The 18,599-nt window shown below is 40.3% G+C and overlaps 1 protein-coding gene and 1 long non-coding RNA gene across 5 annotated transcripts in view; one reads left to right on the plus strand and one right to left on the minus strand.

The window, feature by feature from the left end:
• TBX2 (T-box transcription factor 2) overlaps positions 1-18,599 on the minus strand; it is a 24,767-nt gene continuing 6,168 nt past the window's right edge. For both annotated transcript variants that reach the window (XM_088446349.1, XM_088446350.1), the window contains exons 2-8: positions 14,136-15,000; positions 12,854-13,121; positions 9,214-9,360; positions 5,630-5,706; positions 5,219-5,388; positions 3,067-3,659; positions 1-1,885 (exon numbers count right to left, since the gene is read on the minus strand). In XM_088446349.1, coding sequence (XP_088302475.1) covers positions 1,445-1,885; positions 3,067-3,659; positions 5,219-5,388; positions 5,630-5,706; positions 9,214-9,360; positions 12,854-13,121; positions 14,136-14,500 — 2,061 coding nt within the window. In that variant the 5' untranslated portion in view covers positions 14,501-15,000 and the 3' untranslated portion in view covers positions 1-1,444. The remainder of the gene's footprint in view (positions 1,886-3,066; positions 3,660-5,218; positions 5,389-5,629; positions 5,707-9,213; positions 9,361-12,853; positions 13,122-14,135; positions 15,001-18,599) is intronic.
• The window catches only part of LOC148506719 (uncharacterized), a 22,283-nt gene continuing 19,495 nt past the window's right edge, over positions 15,812-18,599 (plus strand). For all 3 annotated transcript variants that reach the window (XR_015869747.1, XR_015869748.1, XR_015869746.1), the window contains exon 1: positions 15,812-16,048. This is a non-coding gene — a long non-coding RNA (uncharacterized LOC148506719). The remainder of the gene's footprint in view (positions 16,049-18,599) is intronic.

An 18,599-nucleotide genomic window follows, 5' to 3' on the forward strand; every position in this document is an offset into this window, starting at 1 on the left:
TTGTTACGTAGTTATATATTATATTGTTTGTATATAAAATACCTGGTTTGTGAACATGAAACCAATAGATAAATCAATAGATAAATAAATAGCTAACGATAGATTTTAGTAAACATTAAATTTCAGATTGAAGTGAAAATAGTTGTAAAACGAGTTACTTTCCTACAACAACGAAAAACTGTATGCACAGTTTGCATATGACTGGGGAGCAACACCTCAGAGATCTGTAAGGATTGAAACCAGTTTTTATTTAAACGTTTTTTATTGAAAGAGGTGAGGATTTTTTGAAAACAAAACAAAAAAAAATGAACAGATAGATACCCGAGTAACCAGCACGTTTCAAATCATGTATTTTTTAAAACAAATATAGCACAGTTTGTGATAATTATTTTTTTATTGAACTGGAGTGAGAACAAAAACCTGAGGTTTATTCCTGCATTTTATACCCCGCTCTGTATATTATGTCATTAATTTAGTTTTTACCATAAAAATCTTTCTAAACCAAGCTTTTACTGAATGCAAGGATGGCACATGATTGTCCTTAACAGCAGGCGGGAAAATAATAAAACACAGTAAAAAAAACCATATTATATTTCCTTCAATCACAAAGAGCTAGATAAGTTTCATTTACAATATATATAATGTAAATTGAAAAAAATTAAATGCAATGAATTATTCTCTAAATATTATGTACACACCATGTACAACTCTGAATAAATTAATACCAATTTGCATATTTTGGGATTCGTATAGATTATTTACACAAATTACTATTTTTCATAAATATCTCTGGCACACAGGTTAGATACACACCCAGTATTGTACCAGACCGGTGATTTGGTGAAGAATGCAGTCTACTTCAACTGAGGGTGGCATCTTAATTTACGCTAGTATTTGTTGTGTCATTGCTTCTTTTTATTGTATTTGTGTTTTATTTGTTTTTTTAGTTACTCTGTCTTGATAATCAAAGTAGACATACTTAATATTTGACCAGTGCTTCCAATAGTCAATTCCAAACAAATACCTCCCAGCCCCCCACTCTCTTTCATGGAGAAATCTAAGGAATTTCTTGTTCCCCCTTGTCCGTCATCAATTTCATTGAGTCTCTGCATTCTTGGGCCATTCCAAGAATTGTATATTAAAGAGGAGTTTCTCCACAATGGCGCTATTATTACATGAGCTCTTGATGTCCCCATAGGTGCACGTTTGAAGTTGTATCCTCTGTATTGCATGAATATATATATATATATATATATATATATTTATACAGATCGTATTTGAAATATTCTTCTCAACCTTCATTACTGGTGGGGTTTCTCAGTGTGTTATATAAGTACTCGTTTTTTTGATCGCTGACCCTTTTTAATAAATAGTTATAATGTGCTGTACAAAATCCCAGTGCTTTTCAGCCCTTGTGGCTCAGGTGATTGGCATAAGCTGCCAGTCACTTTGGTGTCTGCCGGCCTGAGGAGGAAACCTCTCTCTGGCTCTCCAGGCCACTGACCAGTCTCTGGATGTTCTGTAGCTCGTTTATGGAATCCTTCATGGAGGTCTTTGGGGAGAGGGAGCTGGAGTGGGACCTCTTGTGGACAGGAGTGTCTGGGATGGGGCTGGATTCTCGGCTGCTGCCAGGTTTGGAGCTCTCAGATCCTGGATTTAGGCTGGCTGGCAATCCGGTGGTCAGGAGGTTAGTGCTGGGGGGGATGCCCACAGGCATCTGGTAGGGGTTAAAGCGTAGGCGAGGCCGAGAGCTGCTGAGGAAAGGGTTCCTTTGCATGGTGTTGGCAACACTCGTGGCTGGCATAGCAGATGCCGCCGCTGCAGCAGCTGCCATGTAGGTGTAAGGGTACGGGAACAGCCCTCCAAATGTGGGCATTGGGATTCCCTGTAAGAGAGAAGACAGCACTTAGTACACGAGCACTACATCTACTACACAGGGCAACAAAGTATCTATGTGTCACAAAGGGTTAATGGCTATGAATTTCCAATGTACACGTACATGCTTCCAAATATCACAGACTTATCATATACATTTCTGTCTGTATTGAGTCCTTACATATCGATTACACCAATAAATTGTAGTCCTTTCGCTTACAAGTCCGGATAATATATATGTAAAACAGTTCTCAGTAAAGTACAATGCAGACAACAGCAAGGAGAACAGTATCCGTTTACATATTACTTTATATAAACAATCACATAGACAGGTCTATTGTATAAGAACGGATACAATTTGCAATTTATTATGAAGTATATTTTTCTAAGGTGCAAAACGTAAAAAAAACAAACAAATGGAACCTCCCATAATCTCAAACCCCAATCACTGACACCACAAACGTTTATGCAATTATTAAATTGTATTTAAAACAAAATGAGGACAGTTCAGGAATGGACAGTATACAGCAGCATGCTCTATACAGCAGCATGCTCTGTACAGCAGCATTCTGTGTACAGCAGCATTCTCTATACAGCAGCATTCTCTGTACAGCAGCATGCTCTATGCAGCAGCATGCTCTATGCAGCAGCAGTCTCTATGCAGCAGAAGTCTCTATGCAGCAGCATGCTCTATGCAGCAGCATTCTCTGTACAGCAGCATTCTCTATACAGCAGCATTCTCTATACAGCAGCATGAGTAAGTATGTCAGCTGCGAGGAGTAACAGGCAGCGATAGTACCACCCAGGGTCTGGTGTCACAGCTCTGTCTCACTGGGGCTGGGGGCTTCAGAGCAGCTCACATCGGATGAAAAGAAATTGGATCTTATAACAATGGGACAGCCAGGTCCATTTCTAATAAGCAGCAACAATGCTGAAAGGTAGCTGAAAACTCCCAATCACATCCACACAAGCAGGAGACCAGAAGGTTACCAAAGACTAACAGAGCCCTATATCTAGTGCAGATGGGTGCGGAGTGACACACAGTATTCGCATCATTTATGACAGTAGCAATTTCCCAAGAATAAAGCTCTTATAAAAAAAAATATATGTATGTGCTGGTTTTGTAGGGTTCACAATACCCCAATTTATTCCACACGAATGATTACACATATAAAGGAGACATGGACTTACCTGAGAGGCTAGCATGTGCTGAGTAAGGTGAAAGGGGAAAGGTGTGGCTGCCCCTCCTGCTCCTTGTACAGACAGACCGTTCTCCAGGGCGCTTGCTCCTGTCATAGAGGCTAATAAATGTCCCATGCCCATGGCCGAGAAAGCTCCAGGTGCCATTGTAAATTGTCCTGGGTGGATGAACAAGGGTTGTCCAGCATTCAAGGGGTTAAAAAACTGTTGTCCGTGGAGGCCAGACAGCGCTAAGCTCTGCAGGTGGCTTGCACTCAAGTGCGGCGGACTGTCAGTCTGTACCATGAGTGGGGAAAAGGTCTCTTTACTCAAACCTCCACATTCTTGGTCATTTTTGGCCTCCTCCTTCCTCCTGCTGTCTAACTTGTCCTTCTCCAAGCTCCTGACACTGAATATGCTGTCAGTGTCCTTGCGGACCTCGGTTGACTCCGTCTTCTTGTCTGGAGTGGCCTTCTCCTTGCTCCTCTCCTCCAGCCTGGGGCTGCTGGGAGTGGAGAGTGTCCCCCCGGGACTGCTGTGACCCCTGGCAGTCCTCACATCCCGTCTCTCCAACTCCTGGTCGCTGTCTGCTCCATACTTCTCATCTGTATATACACAGCAATAATGACATTACCTATCTACATATAACATATTGCACTTACATAGAACATCTAGCAGCAATAAAAGCACATTATGTCAGCTAGTTTTATAGAGACATATTATATTTGCATTAATTCCATTCCCCTCTACACTTTCTTCCCCATGTACACTTAAGTGCCTGAAGATTAGTAACTACAGCGAGGTCCTCACAAGCAGTAACCGGGTAAATTCACTGATCGAACATAAGTTCCTAAACAAGCTGGTACCATAATGTATGCAGAATTCAATGACAATTCCTTCATCCACGATTTCGTCTTCAACAGAGCAGATTGGATCTATACAGAGCAGATAGGATCTATAAAGAGCAGATCGGAGACTCGGGATCTCAGGTGTTGTTATATATGTATGTTCTGCCTCTCCCTCCATGTAGGGCTGCTTACTACTAAGCGTATAATAAGTGTCAACTGTTTTTGTGGTTCCACGTAGATTCCTGATTTGTCAAACTACACAGATATTAGGGCAATATTCTAACCACAGTGTACAAATAAGGCAACACTACAGAGAATAATAAGAAGAGCTGATGCGTGTAAATAAATATCAATACGACTTCCTCCAATACTACAACAGTGAATTGATCTCTTACATTAGACTAGATAGAGACAGAGGTCAGTACCATTTCAAGGTCCACTCTTTAAACTGTAAGGGCGGGTTAAATGTTTTGATTAAGTTAAAAAAATATACCACTTAACCCCTTTCTCACTATAGAAATACCACATACAAACAGCCTCTATATAGCTTTATATGCCAGTAATAATAGCAAATACCTTAATATGCCAATAAAAATATATATATATATATATATATATATGCAGTGGGTGTTGTCTATGTGCTTGAATCAGTGCAAGCAACAAAAGGTGCAGACATAAATATATATTATTGGATTATAATATACTAGCTATAGAATCACCATGTTGGGTGTATACATAAAATCGTTGCATCCAACCAATATTACTGTAATGTAAATGTAATTCTATATCACTGCATACATTTTACAATAAGGTCCTTAAATCAGATATTTGGTTCAATGTCATTTATATCGTAAGACACATGTTTAGATAATTATAAATGAAGGCAGGTGCTCATATCATCTGTTACAAACTATTTAACCTAAAGCTTTTCAAGTTTACACAACAGGATGTCTGTGAGAGCCACTATGTATATGGCCATAAAGGTGATGTGTGTGGCAAGAATGCTAGCTTAGTGATCAGTGAGAATGATTTATTCATGTGAGTGTTACTATACAGCAACATACCGAATGCAATGTTAATGTTCCAAGCATAACCCATCTCCACAGTCCATCAGAGTAAAGCCAGCCTCCCTGTATTGCTATCCGTATTTTAAGTAATAAATAATGATAGCTACAAAAAACAGCAAGACTAAGTGCCAGGACAATAAGAGCTATATTAATAATTTAATTTGCTGTGGTGTAATAATGAGGTATGCAGTAACTTGTTAGGGTGCAGGCTAGCCATGCGGTGTTACTAATGTGCCAGAGGAAAATTACCTCTATTACTGCGGCTGAGTCTCAGTGGACTGGGCTCAGTACCCAGGGGGGAGTGCATACTCTCCCTGCCCGGGGCAGGATCGCAGGAGGAGGCGTCCGATTCTGCCCCATCCCTGTCTGGCTTGCACTGCTCCTCATACATCCGTAGGGACGGGAGAGTCAGCTGTTTCCTGATTAGAAAAACAATGCACGAAACAAACAATTAGTCCCCGCATGATCAGTAATCACATATAACTATATAACTGGCCACGTTACATCTCATAGATTTTCAGCTCAGCTCACTCTTTTCTATATTGTATTTACTGTATCTACCTGTTATTACAGCCACATTGTATTTACTGTATCTACATGTTATCACAGCTACATAGTAGTTATTGTATCTACATGTTATTATTGCTACATTGTATTTACCTTTTTTCTCGTCTTCCATTACCCGTATCTCTAAATCCTTTAGCAAACGGATTGTTATCAATTTTAAGTTGTGTAATCTGTAAAGAAAAATCGAAATTTAATTGTTAAAAAATGGAAAAAAATATTGATAAATATATATTATAGCAACTTCTATCTCGATATAAAGTGATCTGTACAGGATGAAGTGCCGATATAAAAAAAAATTCGAAGCCTCGTGCCTAATGGTAGTACAGGGAGGGCTCAGAGGTCGGTAACATGTTGCTAGCCAGGATACAATGAACTACAAAACCCAGCATGCCCTACCAAATACCAGGTTTGTGTAGTTCCACAACAGCTAGACAGCCAAACGTTTTCTAATCTTAAACAAAGGGTTAATATTGCCCTTGTTAATATTCTAATATATACAAAGTTACACGTTTTAGTTGGCTTAGTGGTGTCACTGACAGGGTTAATATACGTTTTGCATTCCAAACATTTTTTCTGTAAATGAAAGTATTCCAGCATTAATCCCCTTCCGTATACAGAGTGATCTGTGCCCTACCTAGTGCAGGTTCCCTGCCATATACAGAGTGATCTGTGCCCTACCTAGTGCAGGTTCCTTTCCATATACACACTGATCTGTGTCCTACCTAGTGCCGGTCCCCTTTCATATACACACTGATCTGTGTCCTACCTAGTGCAGGTTCCCTGCCATATACAGAGTGATCTGTGCCCTACCTAGTGCCGGTTCCCTGCCATATACAGAGTGATCTGTGCCCTACCTAGTGCAGGTTCCCTTCCATATACAGAGTGATCTGTGCCCTACCTAGTGCAGGTTCCCTTCCATATACACACTGATCTGTGTCCTACCTAGTGTCGGTCCCCTTTCATATACACACTGATCTGTGTCCTACCCAGTGCAGGTTTCCTGCCATATACAGAGTGATCTGTGCACTACCTCGTGCAAGTGCAGGTTCCCTGGGATATCACTTCCTTATACAGTGATCTGTGTCCTACCTAGAGCAGGTTCTCAGCCCAATAGTTGCAGAGTGGCCAGTGCCCTACCTAGTGCAGGTCCTCTGGGATATACAGAGTGATGTGTTTCCAACCTAGTGCTGGTTCCCTTCCATATACAGAGTGATCTGTGCCCTACCTAGTGCAAGTGCAGGTTTCCTGGGATATCCCTTCCTTATACAGTGATCTGTGTCCTACCTACAGTAGTGCAGGTTCTCAGCCCTATAGTTGCGGAGTGACCAGTGCCCTACCTAGTACAGGTCTCCTCCATACAATCACACAGTAACCAGTGGCCTAACCTAGAGCATGTCCCCCACCACACAGTTACACAATGACCAGTGCCCACCTAGTGCAGGACCCTCTCCATACAGTTACACTGTGACCTCTGCCCTACTTAGTGCAGGTCCATCTCCCCCCATACTGTTACACAATGACCAGTTATGGCCACGTTCATAAAGTTACACAGTGACCAGTAGCCTACCTAGCAGTGCAGGTTCTCTGCCAAACATTTACACACTGGCCAGTGCCCTACCTAGTGCATGTCCATCTCCATACAGTCACACAGTGACCTGTTCTCTACCTAGTGCAGGTTCCCTTCCATACAGTTACACAGTGACCAGTGTCCTACCTAGTGCAGGGTCCCTTCCATACAGTCACACAGTGACCAGTGCCCTACCTAGTGCAGCTTCCCTTCCATACAGTTACATAGTGACCAGTGCCCTACCTAGTGCAGGTTCCCTTCCATACAGTTACAAAGTGACCAGTGTCCTACCTAGTGCAGGTTCCCTTCCATACAGTCACACAGTGACCAGTGCCCTACCTAGTGCAGATTCCCTTCCATACAGTCACACAGTGACCAGTTCCCTACCTAGTGCAGGTTCCCTTCCATACAGTTACACAGTGACCAGTGTCCTACCTAGTGCAGGTTCCCTTCCATACAGTCACGAAGTGACCAGTTCCCTACCTAGTGCAGGTTCCCTTTCATACAGTCACACAGTGACCAGTATCCTACCTAGTTCAGATTCCCTTCCATACAGTCACACAGTGACCAGTGTCCTACCTAGTGCAGGTTCCTTTCCATACAGTTACACACTGACCAATGCCATACCTAGTGCAGGTTCCCTTCCATACAGTCACACAGTGACCAGTTCCCTACCTAGTGCAGGTTCCCTTCCGTACAGTTACAGAACACAGCCTCCCTGGTTTAACACACCGCATGCTTTATTAAAAATGATGCTGAGGTTTGGCTTGAATTATTAATAGAGTTTTAATGATAGCAAGTTATTTTTCAGAGCCCCCTGGAGGAAAGATGGCGACTAAACATTGCAGCGTTGGTTAAAAGCTATTCTTATCTCTCACATAAGACTGACTAGTACAGGCGACATTAGGTCAATAAATAATTCATACTTTTGAAATATGTCCCCCTCAGATGCGATCTTTAAAAATGCATGTCTGATCGTGTTTATGGTATATGTGCTCAAATAAATTGATTTAATTTTTTGAATATTAGATATTTCCACTAACAATATCTGCAGCCCTGATGCAAGCATCTGAGACATTGCAAAAATGACAGAGATTACATCGATTGAAAAGACAATATTTGCTCTTATTTCTGCTTAAAAGGATCTTTATGCTTCTAACAGCATGGTACTTTGCATCATTAGCAAGCATATTTACATAAACATTTGTTTTCATACCTATGCATCTTATTATTATTATTATTATTAATAATAATATTAATATTATGAATATTAAAAATACAAGGTTTAATTGATAGTGAATAAAAGAGGTGTGTGTGTTTATTTGTGGACAATCTAAATTTCAGATACATTATTTTAACCCTTGCATTTGTAAATACTAAATAAGTCTCCAGGTATTATATATGTTAAGGGGATTGAGACAGCAAGAAGATCTTAATAATTAAGCCCAGTCTCCTACAAGATGCTCACTGCCTATCAGCTTTGGCCAGCTTGTGGCTGAGCTGCAGCCTAAGTGTTCTTTAATCGATCGTGACTGTGCCATAAAGTTTACGATTGGAACAAGCCCACCAGGACCCTCCGACAGATCTGTCAATTAGCATCAGCAGCAAGGGGTGAAGGCGTGTCCTGGCTTTTGGACATGGTGCATGTGTACATGTGTGTGGCTGCCTTATGATCAGATCAGTCTTTTAATGCAATGTTATCCACAGGAACATAAAGAGAAAAGCCAAACTAAACAGTTAAAGCTAATTAAACATGCACAGGTCCGGCTTTATGCTACAACTGAGAGGACAGAAATCTTGATGCGTGATATTACAGCAAACCAGCACACAAAGCGCGAAAGCCACATAAAACGTAACCACAACGTATTCATTAGGCCAATAATCCCATTCCAACATACCATAAAAATATGTACTGCATGAATTCACAATTCATAAAATCATGCTACCACCGCCTGCAAATTCATATTAAGGTTCTTTATACATTTTAGTGCCCAGTCAGACATACTTTTAAATAAAACAAAAAACGAGTTTTAAAGAATATAGAGCGCAATTACGCTGAGCAGGTGCACTGTAGCCACGTGTTGCTGTACAAACCCTACATCGCTCTTACCTTATCGTTCTGATAAGCAGTAACTGCAATGAAGTCAGTCTCTGGGAACACATATGTCCTGAAAGTACTATAAGGGAGTTTCAGAATATCATTGGCTCTCACAATATGAAACCTGGGTTGATACTTATGCATAGAGTTCAGGATAGTCTGCAATAAAACATAGTAGACATACACATGAGAGAGACTTCTTCATTATTGTATACATGGACATCACATCTCCAGAGTAAATGTTATCCTAATAATTAGGTACAGCTATTAAGATATTCCTCAATAAAAAATAAAACGGTGATTGACTTTCAGATTTTATTTATGTAGATTGCAGATTTTATTTATGTAGATTGCAGATTTTCTTTATGTAGATTTTATTTATGTAGAATGCAGATTTTATTTGTTTTCTCGCCGAACAATTGTATTAACAATTAACCCATGTTTGAAGAGTTTGATCATTTTTATTAATTAAAGGTGAATTCTATTTTAAAATAATTAACGTACATAACATTTAAATAATATACTCTACTAATTAGTAATTTCTAATTGCAACAACACTCTCTTAAAAATGATTACATCAGAAACAACTTATTTAATTAAACGTATTAAAAGCATTGGAATAAAATTCGTGGTATAAAACAAATTTCTTCTTGCATGTACAATTAAAATAACCGGGTGGAATAAATATGCTCAAAGTGCCATAAAACGAATCGATCTGATTAATGTTCTATCAACGATAATGCAGAAAAACAAACGTATTACATACACTTCCTAACCAAGCGTGCAAATCTCCAGTGCAATGATCTATTGTGCTGGGTGGCACTATCAGTGCTGGGTGGCACTATCAGTCCACAGATTGGCAGTGATAAAACGTCACACAGTTCCACTTATTCTACTGCAATTGTAATAGTCTTGCTTACAACAAAAGAAAATAATATAGTTTTTAACCAAGCAGACTGGCTTTTACCGTGCTTTTTCTGTTTATAAAAATATACTAATATATGCTATGATTTTCCATTTATGTACAAGAGGCTGAGCGTTGACATACAGGCCCCAATAACTGATTATGTTAGGATAAAGAACTCACTGATACGCTGAAATATATTATAAAGCAGAAGTTTCGACTTGTTTAGAATTCCTCCCCACTCACCTCGAAGAAGAAGTCGTTTGGAAAAGCTTTTAAAGTTTACTAATCCGTGATAATGCCACCACTGATGCTTGGATTTCAAGCAAAATCTAGAAACATTGTCATTAGGGAAATGTATACAGGATTTACATGTGATGGATGCATCTGAAACTGATAGCCTGCTAATGTTTAAAAAAGGATCCGCTAGGAAAAAAATGGCTTTGTCTGAGAAAAATACTGGTATATCAGTGTAAAGTTTTAGAGGGGACTATCACGTGTACATCGGACACAGCAGATAGAACAGAGAGTATAATATAGGCCAGAAAGCGATGGCTCAGCCTCAGTGATTTCCAAGTCAGGGTGTGCTGAAGAGTGAGATCTAACCAAGTTTTATAGTACGAATATACATTATCATATACGTCCAGAATTATTTCCTATGGCAAGAGCAGCAGGATGCTTAGGAGATGAAGTGGGGGCAGAGCTGGGGCACAGGTGGCAGAAACATATTGCTCCATCTGCCCCTGAACAGGCTGCTCTGGGTGACACAGATACTGCGATTGGCAGTGGTATGGGTCACACTGGGCACCTTTTATCGGTTGTAGTATGTGATGGCACTGTCAGGTATTATACCCCCGATATTACAGGAGAAAGGCGTCTTTATTACCTCTTCCATAGCCCAAACAATGCGAGCACTGATGGGTTAAACCTGACCTCTGCAAAATACATCGAGTGGTGCAGGAAGGGGCTATGCTGCCACCCCCCATTGAGAGGAGTTTGCACCCGACTGATAAGTCCTATGTACCCGGCTGCCTGGCGGACTGATTGCCTGAGTGTCTGCAAATCCTGGTCATTACCATATCAACAAAAAAGTAATGGGCAGTTTTTTTTATATCTCCTTAAACAGGCAGAGATAGTGGTTGTTTAGTATGAGCAGCACACAGATCCCTAACTGGGAGACGGAGGAAACCTCTGATCTGTCTATAACAATAACTATACAGTCCTGTTGTTACAGGTACCAGGGCAAGTCTCTTCTGCAAACCTGGAATATGGATTTCATATCAGAAGGGAATCAAGGTTTTTTGTTTGTTTGTTTTCCTTAAGCAAATGGAATATTTAGTTTATTATAGTTTACATGATTTGTGTTTTAGGACTAAACTATACTGCATGAAAATGACTGTATATTTTAGTACTATAACTAATATAAGCCCGATAAACAAGCCCGAGGGGCTTCAGAGTGCAATGCACCTGTAGTCATTACTCGCAGTCTGCCCTAACCCCATCTTTACATTACACTTAGCAGATATTGACCAATGTACTTAAGGCCTGACACAAATTACCCCAATTTCACAACTGATAGTCCGTCTTCTCATAAGTGATCTATGTAGACTGCAAAGACTGGAGTACAGGACTTACCAATTATACTGAACCCCATTCAAACAGTCCTGTCTCTGACCTCATTTCTGCAGCTTTGTTTAGTCCTGCACATTTTACAGATTTAAAGGCAATCAGTCTGGTGACTTTTTTTTATGAGAAAATTACCTAGCATGCTTTCATTTTACCAATTTTGGCACCTAAGCAATTGAGCATCATCACTGAAAATGACACTGCAAATAAATTGCATATAAATATATATATACACACACGCACACAAAACAAAATACCTACATTATTTACAAAATATACATACGCAAAAGGCAAAATTTAATGATCTCTAGGATGATACTACTATTTTAAAAATAGATTCATATTTTTTTATGCATTCTTCCTAATTTGTTTCTGCCAATGGCAAAGACAAAGTACACGTTTGCTATATAATGATAAAATACAAATCAGGCCTGGCTACTTGGGACATAATAAATAATACATTTAATCAGCCTCTTGCCCAGACCTGTATTTGTTATATATTATTTGTCAACATTATGCATTAATGCACGAATAGCACTAATGTACTCTGTCTGCGGAGAATAATATATTTTGCATTGATAATATGTCACAGTACCATTTGCATGAGTTAGAAAATAGTCTAGCCAGGTACAGAACTACATTTGTTACATATATTAATAAGTGATGACCATAACAATATTTTAAATATTTGTAATTTTTTTGTAACATATGTATTCAGTTTAATGCCAAATATTTTGTTTATTGAAAAGCAAAAAAATTATTTAAATGTGGAATAAGTGTTAATATTACGCAGCTAGGTAGCTATGTTTTGCTCTGAATTACTTAGCTAACATAAAATAAACAGGGCAATAAATGCTGACTGTTTGGGAATAAGTGATATAATATCTGGAATTATCCTGCACATCTATGGAGATCATTCAGGTGTCAGTCAGCTTACTGGAAGGAGCACAACTACAGTACATATGGGGGTTCCAGAAAAAAAAAAACACTTTACAGCTGTACAGTCTGCTTATTTATACTGCTATGGTTCTGGTAAACTCATTACATATCACATATACTTGTATTAGTTATGTATGGTGCCAAGTGTAAACCTGACAGCAGTGTGTTAAGGGAGATACTTACAAAGCCATGTTTGTCTGAGATATTGTTGGTGAGTTTGAGTTTGTGGAAAGCAACAGGTTTGGCCATCCACTGCTCCCCGGTGGCCGGGCTATCCGGGTGGATGTACATGCGCTTGGGCATCTCGGGGTCAGCCTTGCCAGCCACCATCCAGCGGGAGTTATGGAATTTATACCGACAGTCATCGGCTGCCACTATATCCATTAACAGTATGTACTTGGCCTTCTTGTCCAAGCCACTCACTCTCACTTTAAAGGGGGGAAACATTCTCCTGAAACACAAAAGTATGAAATAACTATTATTATTATTATTATTATTATTATTATTATTATTATTATTATTCACAAAACTTCAAGCTCTAGATCAAGAGAATTCAGAATTTTTTATTCTCTAATGTGATAATATTATTATAGTAGGAGAACTCCCCGTTTAGACTATGCCGTATTATGTATACACACAGTTTTGGCCTATCCACTGTCTAAGTATCTGACAGACCGCACACTTCGGGTTATGGCATAGATACATTGTTACAATCTGTTAAACATTTAATACGACTGTGTAATTTGTATAAGAGTGTTTCTTCTGAAATAAAATTGAACCAACAGAAATGTAAAACTCATCAGTGATGTGTAAGGAGAATTTGCAGAGAATATGTCAGTATTTGGTATACATCACTTACAGTATAGTAAGTATATACATATGCAAATGTACATCAGTACCTGTTTCTCTAATCTACATAATCTACAGCAATGTTACACGTAAGGAAATATTGTGATTTTTATTATTATTACCTAATTGCAGTGAATTTAGAAAATGGGTGCACGTTACTATTCTGAGCCAGCAATTACAGGACTGAGTAAGCTGCAGGGTACAGACATATCTGTCTGCCCAGGATTGCAGTATGTATTTGTGCTGTATGTTATAACTTTATGTGTGTGTTCATGTGTCGCTAAATATTACACATACCTATTTGATACATTATTTAATTGCATACGAGTCGCCTGGCTGATCCAAACTACTCAATTCCATTATGATCAAGTAATATTACATGTTGCAAAACACATTCAACTAAAATGGTGTTCCTGCTGAGTTTCTCCCCATTTGTATTGTTACAATTGAGAAGGAGATCATTATATTCCCATACGTAATACTCTAACCATGTGACAAAATGAAACAAAGAATTTGTGTTTTTAAAATGAGCAGTGAATGTGATATACAATATAACGGTGTCATGGTGTAACATAGTTATTACTTGTGGAACACATAAGGGGTGATATAGGCTGACCTTCCAGACTTGGTGATCACCATCTCAGTCCCCAGTTTGTGGAACTGGTCCCACAGTTCTTTGGCTTCCAGGGTGACTTTGGGGTCGTCCTCCACCTCCTCCTCTGGCTCCAGGCTCTTCAGTGAGCGCAGATGGGCCGCTTGGTGGTGATGTCCGAGGGCCGAGACGTGCAGGCCGGCTTCAGCGGCTCCGACCAGGCTGGGGTCCGTAAGGGGCTTTCCTAGAGCGGAGGGGGGCAGCGCCAGAGCCGGGAAGAAAGAGGGCTGGGTGGCTGCTAGGAAAGCAGACATGGGGAAATCGGCTGGTCTGGGAGCGTGGAAAGGGTGGTAAGCCATGGCAGTCCCCGGGAAGGCTGGATCTCTCATCGGTGCATCCAAATATCCAGGAGAGAAAGAGGAGCTTCCGAGGTAGCAGCAGCGGCAGTCAGTCAGGAGCCTCCCAGTGCTGAGGTCTCAGTGTAAGATGTAACAGTCCTGGTGCCGGAGTCCCCACTCCCCACTCACTCTCCGCTCACTTCTTTCACTTTGTCAGCCTCTCCCCAGGAACTGTGCTGTGCTGCTCTAGGCTGTGATGTGCTGTATACTGTGCTGCTGTGCTGTATGCTGCCTCCCCTCTGTTCCTGCTGGATGGGGAAGGAGAAACACAACTTATGCACAGTAAGTGTGAGCCCGGCCGGTCATGGTGTAGGATCTGAGTGGGAATGGTTAGATCTTGTCGTGATCTCTGTAAAACTGTGACTATCTCACATGTCCTTCCTGCACTGATCCCCTTGCTAATGAGCCAAGCCCCCTTGATTGCTGATTTTACGCTTTTTGGACCAATTGTGGATCTCCATAGGCGTGGTTTTGACAGCTCAGGCCAAGATCTGGATGAGAGAGGGGGGAGAGGGAGAAAGAGAAGGTGTCGGAAGCATCAGCAGTAAGAAAACATGTCAACAGAATAAAATATTAACCAATGACAGAGGGAAAAGGGTAGAAATCCCCACCCCCTGGAACAGCTCAGTGCTGCACATCGGGCTCACACAGCTTCCCTGGCCGGCTGGGCTCCTCCAGCGGGGCATAGCTGCATGGAGACCCTTGGGTGCAAGTGACACAAACACAGACAGAATGCAGAAACCTAAGAAAAGCCACGTCCAAACCCATCCACTTTCCAGGCATCCAACAAAGTCGTTTAGAAATAAATATATATATATATACACATATATATACACACACACACACACACACACGAAATCACATCGACACACACCAAGGTGTCCAGAGTGTTCAGTATATATGCATTTATATGTCTGTTCAATTGGTATTATATGTAATGTGCAAAAAAATAATTATATGTATTATACATAAGCGTGTATATAATATATACAAATATATAATATATGCAAATATATTATGCATACGCCTATGTATACTACATATATTCCTTTTTTTGCACACGACATCTAATTTCTGTACTACAGCCACACAAACATATCAGGACGATAGCTCTCCCCGAGTGCATGTACAAGCTGTAACACCCTGGGGACTGCAGTGACAGAGCTGAGCCTGCAGCTTTAGGTGCGGGATGCATAGACACTGGATAGAGGTGGGGCCCACCGTACACAAAGTACAACGTATGCTTGTATGAAAACTCAACTGACTGGCACATAGCGGAAGAAATCTGAAGCCAAAAAACTAGCTGGCAGTGCTATTGTTGTATGACAGTTTTTTTCCCCTAATTTTGTTTGGTATGGGTACACCTCTCTGCTGTGTATAGGGGGGATTGCGGGAGGACTGTTTTGTACGCTTTGGGGCATCGCCGCTTTAAATGTAAGCCCCGAGGTCATTTGCACAGTTGAGATAGGAGAGCAGCATTCTTCAGATGGGAAGCAGGCACAAGTGAATGGATTTCCAGAATAATAAGCCAAAACTTGGGTGAGTGATGGCTATTAAAGCCATGTCACATATGTATAGATATATATTTTGCATATGACAAAGCTGTTACTACAAGTCTATTGGATTCTATAATTTACACATACGCAGTACAGTGCCATGGAAGAATATTCCTTTTATTATGTGCATGTAATAGAAGACCCCATCACTCATAGCATATGTCTGGAGAGTGTCTATTTTCCAGATGAGGGTGAAAAGGACACCGCTTCCAGCTTCCCCGGCAACTAAGAGGTTTCTTCGCTCCTGAAGCCTGGGAAGAGTTTCGTGCAAGTTCACAGCACAAAGATGTCTTAGCAGAAGGCTGAGTGACACACTTTAGGGGGAATAATTACAAGTTCCTATTTAGCTCAACAAAGGAAGCCTTGTGTGTACGTCTATCTGCACAGGGACCACATGAGATTTTCATTAATAAATATAAGTGAATTATGTTCATAATGTATAATTGTGTGATGGGAGTGACAAATGTATTTCGCTCCACACACACGCACACACACACACACTTGTTTCATTGTAATTATTTTTATTTCTATTTCTGTTTGTTCTCTCTATTGTAAATTGCCATGTTCCACACGTAATGGTGTCTTGTCCCTTTAAGAGGTCCATTTATAGATCTGTTCTGATTAACTGGGGCTCAGTTTGTTAAAGAGCCGCTTGGCGCCAGTCTGCTGACGTCTTACAATAAGAACCGTCTCTTGTCACTTCATATTTACCCAAAAAATCTTCAAACAGCACCCTCCAAACGCTGCACTCCCTGCTCCAGGTCAGGGGGCCGCCTGTCAGCCGGTCTCTGCAGTGATCACAGCCCTGTCCTGTGTGATCTGTCCTGGGCATATTACAGTGTACAATACCAGGTGCCTTATGTACAGTGCACCAGTCCTAAGCAGCTGATGAAGAGTGTAATGCAGTACTGTACTTGTAGTGCTGTAATAACATGAGTATGTGTATACATTGAAATTACCCTGGGGACAGCTGCCATGGCTAAAATAAAATTACATTAATATATTAATAATAAGTTATAACCTGTGCTGGTCGCTTGCTGTGCATCATTAGATTGATGGTACTGCAGGTTAATGTGTGGCAAGATCATGTTCTAGGCACTCTCCAACACGTCAGGGGTTAATGTGTGAGTGTGCGATAATACATTAGATTCGGCTAGATGTGTGTGCGGTCAGTGGAGTGAAATCTCCGAGGGCTGGGTGCTAGCGACCATCTGTCCTGTAGCATCCAGGGATAGCATAATCTAGCTAACATGACAGCATACTGTCGCTGTGATTGAGCACTACTTACATCTTCTCCTTTTCTCCTGTAAATGAATGATTTGATCATGTAAATCTGCCCTCCTGTCACGTCGGAGGCAGATAAGGCAGGGTCTGTGTCTGGCACTCTCAGACATTTAGGGACAACATATGGGGAGAGTGTCAGGAGAGAGATAGGCATCAGCTCTTCCAGACAAGGTGTCATCCTATGTCTCCTCCCGGGCCTGTCCTTACCCTTCCCTGGCCGGCACCAGACACCAAAGCCCTGTACACGTGTAATATATAGTAGTGAATTATTGTACCTGGCCTGGTCACTACGATTCCTCTAGTCATTCACACACACACACAATAGTGTAGGACATCCTGGAGGTCATTATCCAAAACTGTGCTCTCAACACGAAATACACACAATATACCAACACACACAATTCTACTACTGAAGTAGTTCAAGTGTATATAAGTGATTATGCGGTATACACACCTGGGATAAAATATTGTAATAATAAACATTATAGAATGTGACACAATGGCACCAATACCTGCACCACATTTATCCATTTAAATACAACTGGTGTTATATTTTCCGGATGGACATATGTGTAGCTGGATATAAGCATAATAAAAAAGTTTAATAAAATACATAGCATATAAATAACGCACACTGATTAATGTATGCATGTGTAATACTGACCAGTGTGCTTTTCTACTTGACACCATATATCGGCATCTATTGTAGCTGAAGTATTTATTATTAGTATCATTATTATTATGTGAAATTAAAGTATTCATATTTTGGTTGAATTTATTTTATTATAATGTATTATCATTATGTGTAACAAAATGCTAACAACTTGTGACAATTATCTATAAATAAAGTGATCGCTAATTAATAGTTTTTACTTAGCAAATACCTATGATTCCTAATGCTTCTGCATGTTCTACTAGAACAAATTGGTGACTTGTTAGGCCAAGCAAATGCTGGAATTGCAGATATGATATTAGAGTCATTGGTTTCTGTTTTGAACCTCTGAACCAGAATCATAACTACTTCTATTTATAATTGTAATTGAATTGTCCACATCAGTTTGTGTAAAACTCAGGAAGATGCTGCGTAGTGCAATGGACGTATGCGTTATGTAATGGCTGCAATAGGGAGACTGTAATACCCATTATAGGCATATGTAATGGTACGTTTCTGTGGCTACATAACAAAGACGAAGGGAGCTTGTAAAAGCGACCAAGATTAACATACATATTTATCAAAGATTGGAGAGAGA

This window comes from Taudactylus pleione, unplaced genomic scaffold, assembly GCF_031769625.1.
Source record: "Taudactylus pleione unplaced genomic scaffold, aTauple2 ptg000397bl, whole genome shotgun sequence".
NCBI classification, from domain to species: domain Eukaryota; kingdom Metazoa; phylum Chordata; class Amphibia; order Anura; family Myobatrachidae; genus Taudactylus; species Taudactylus pleione.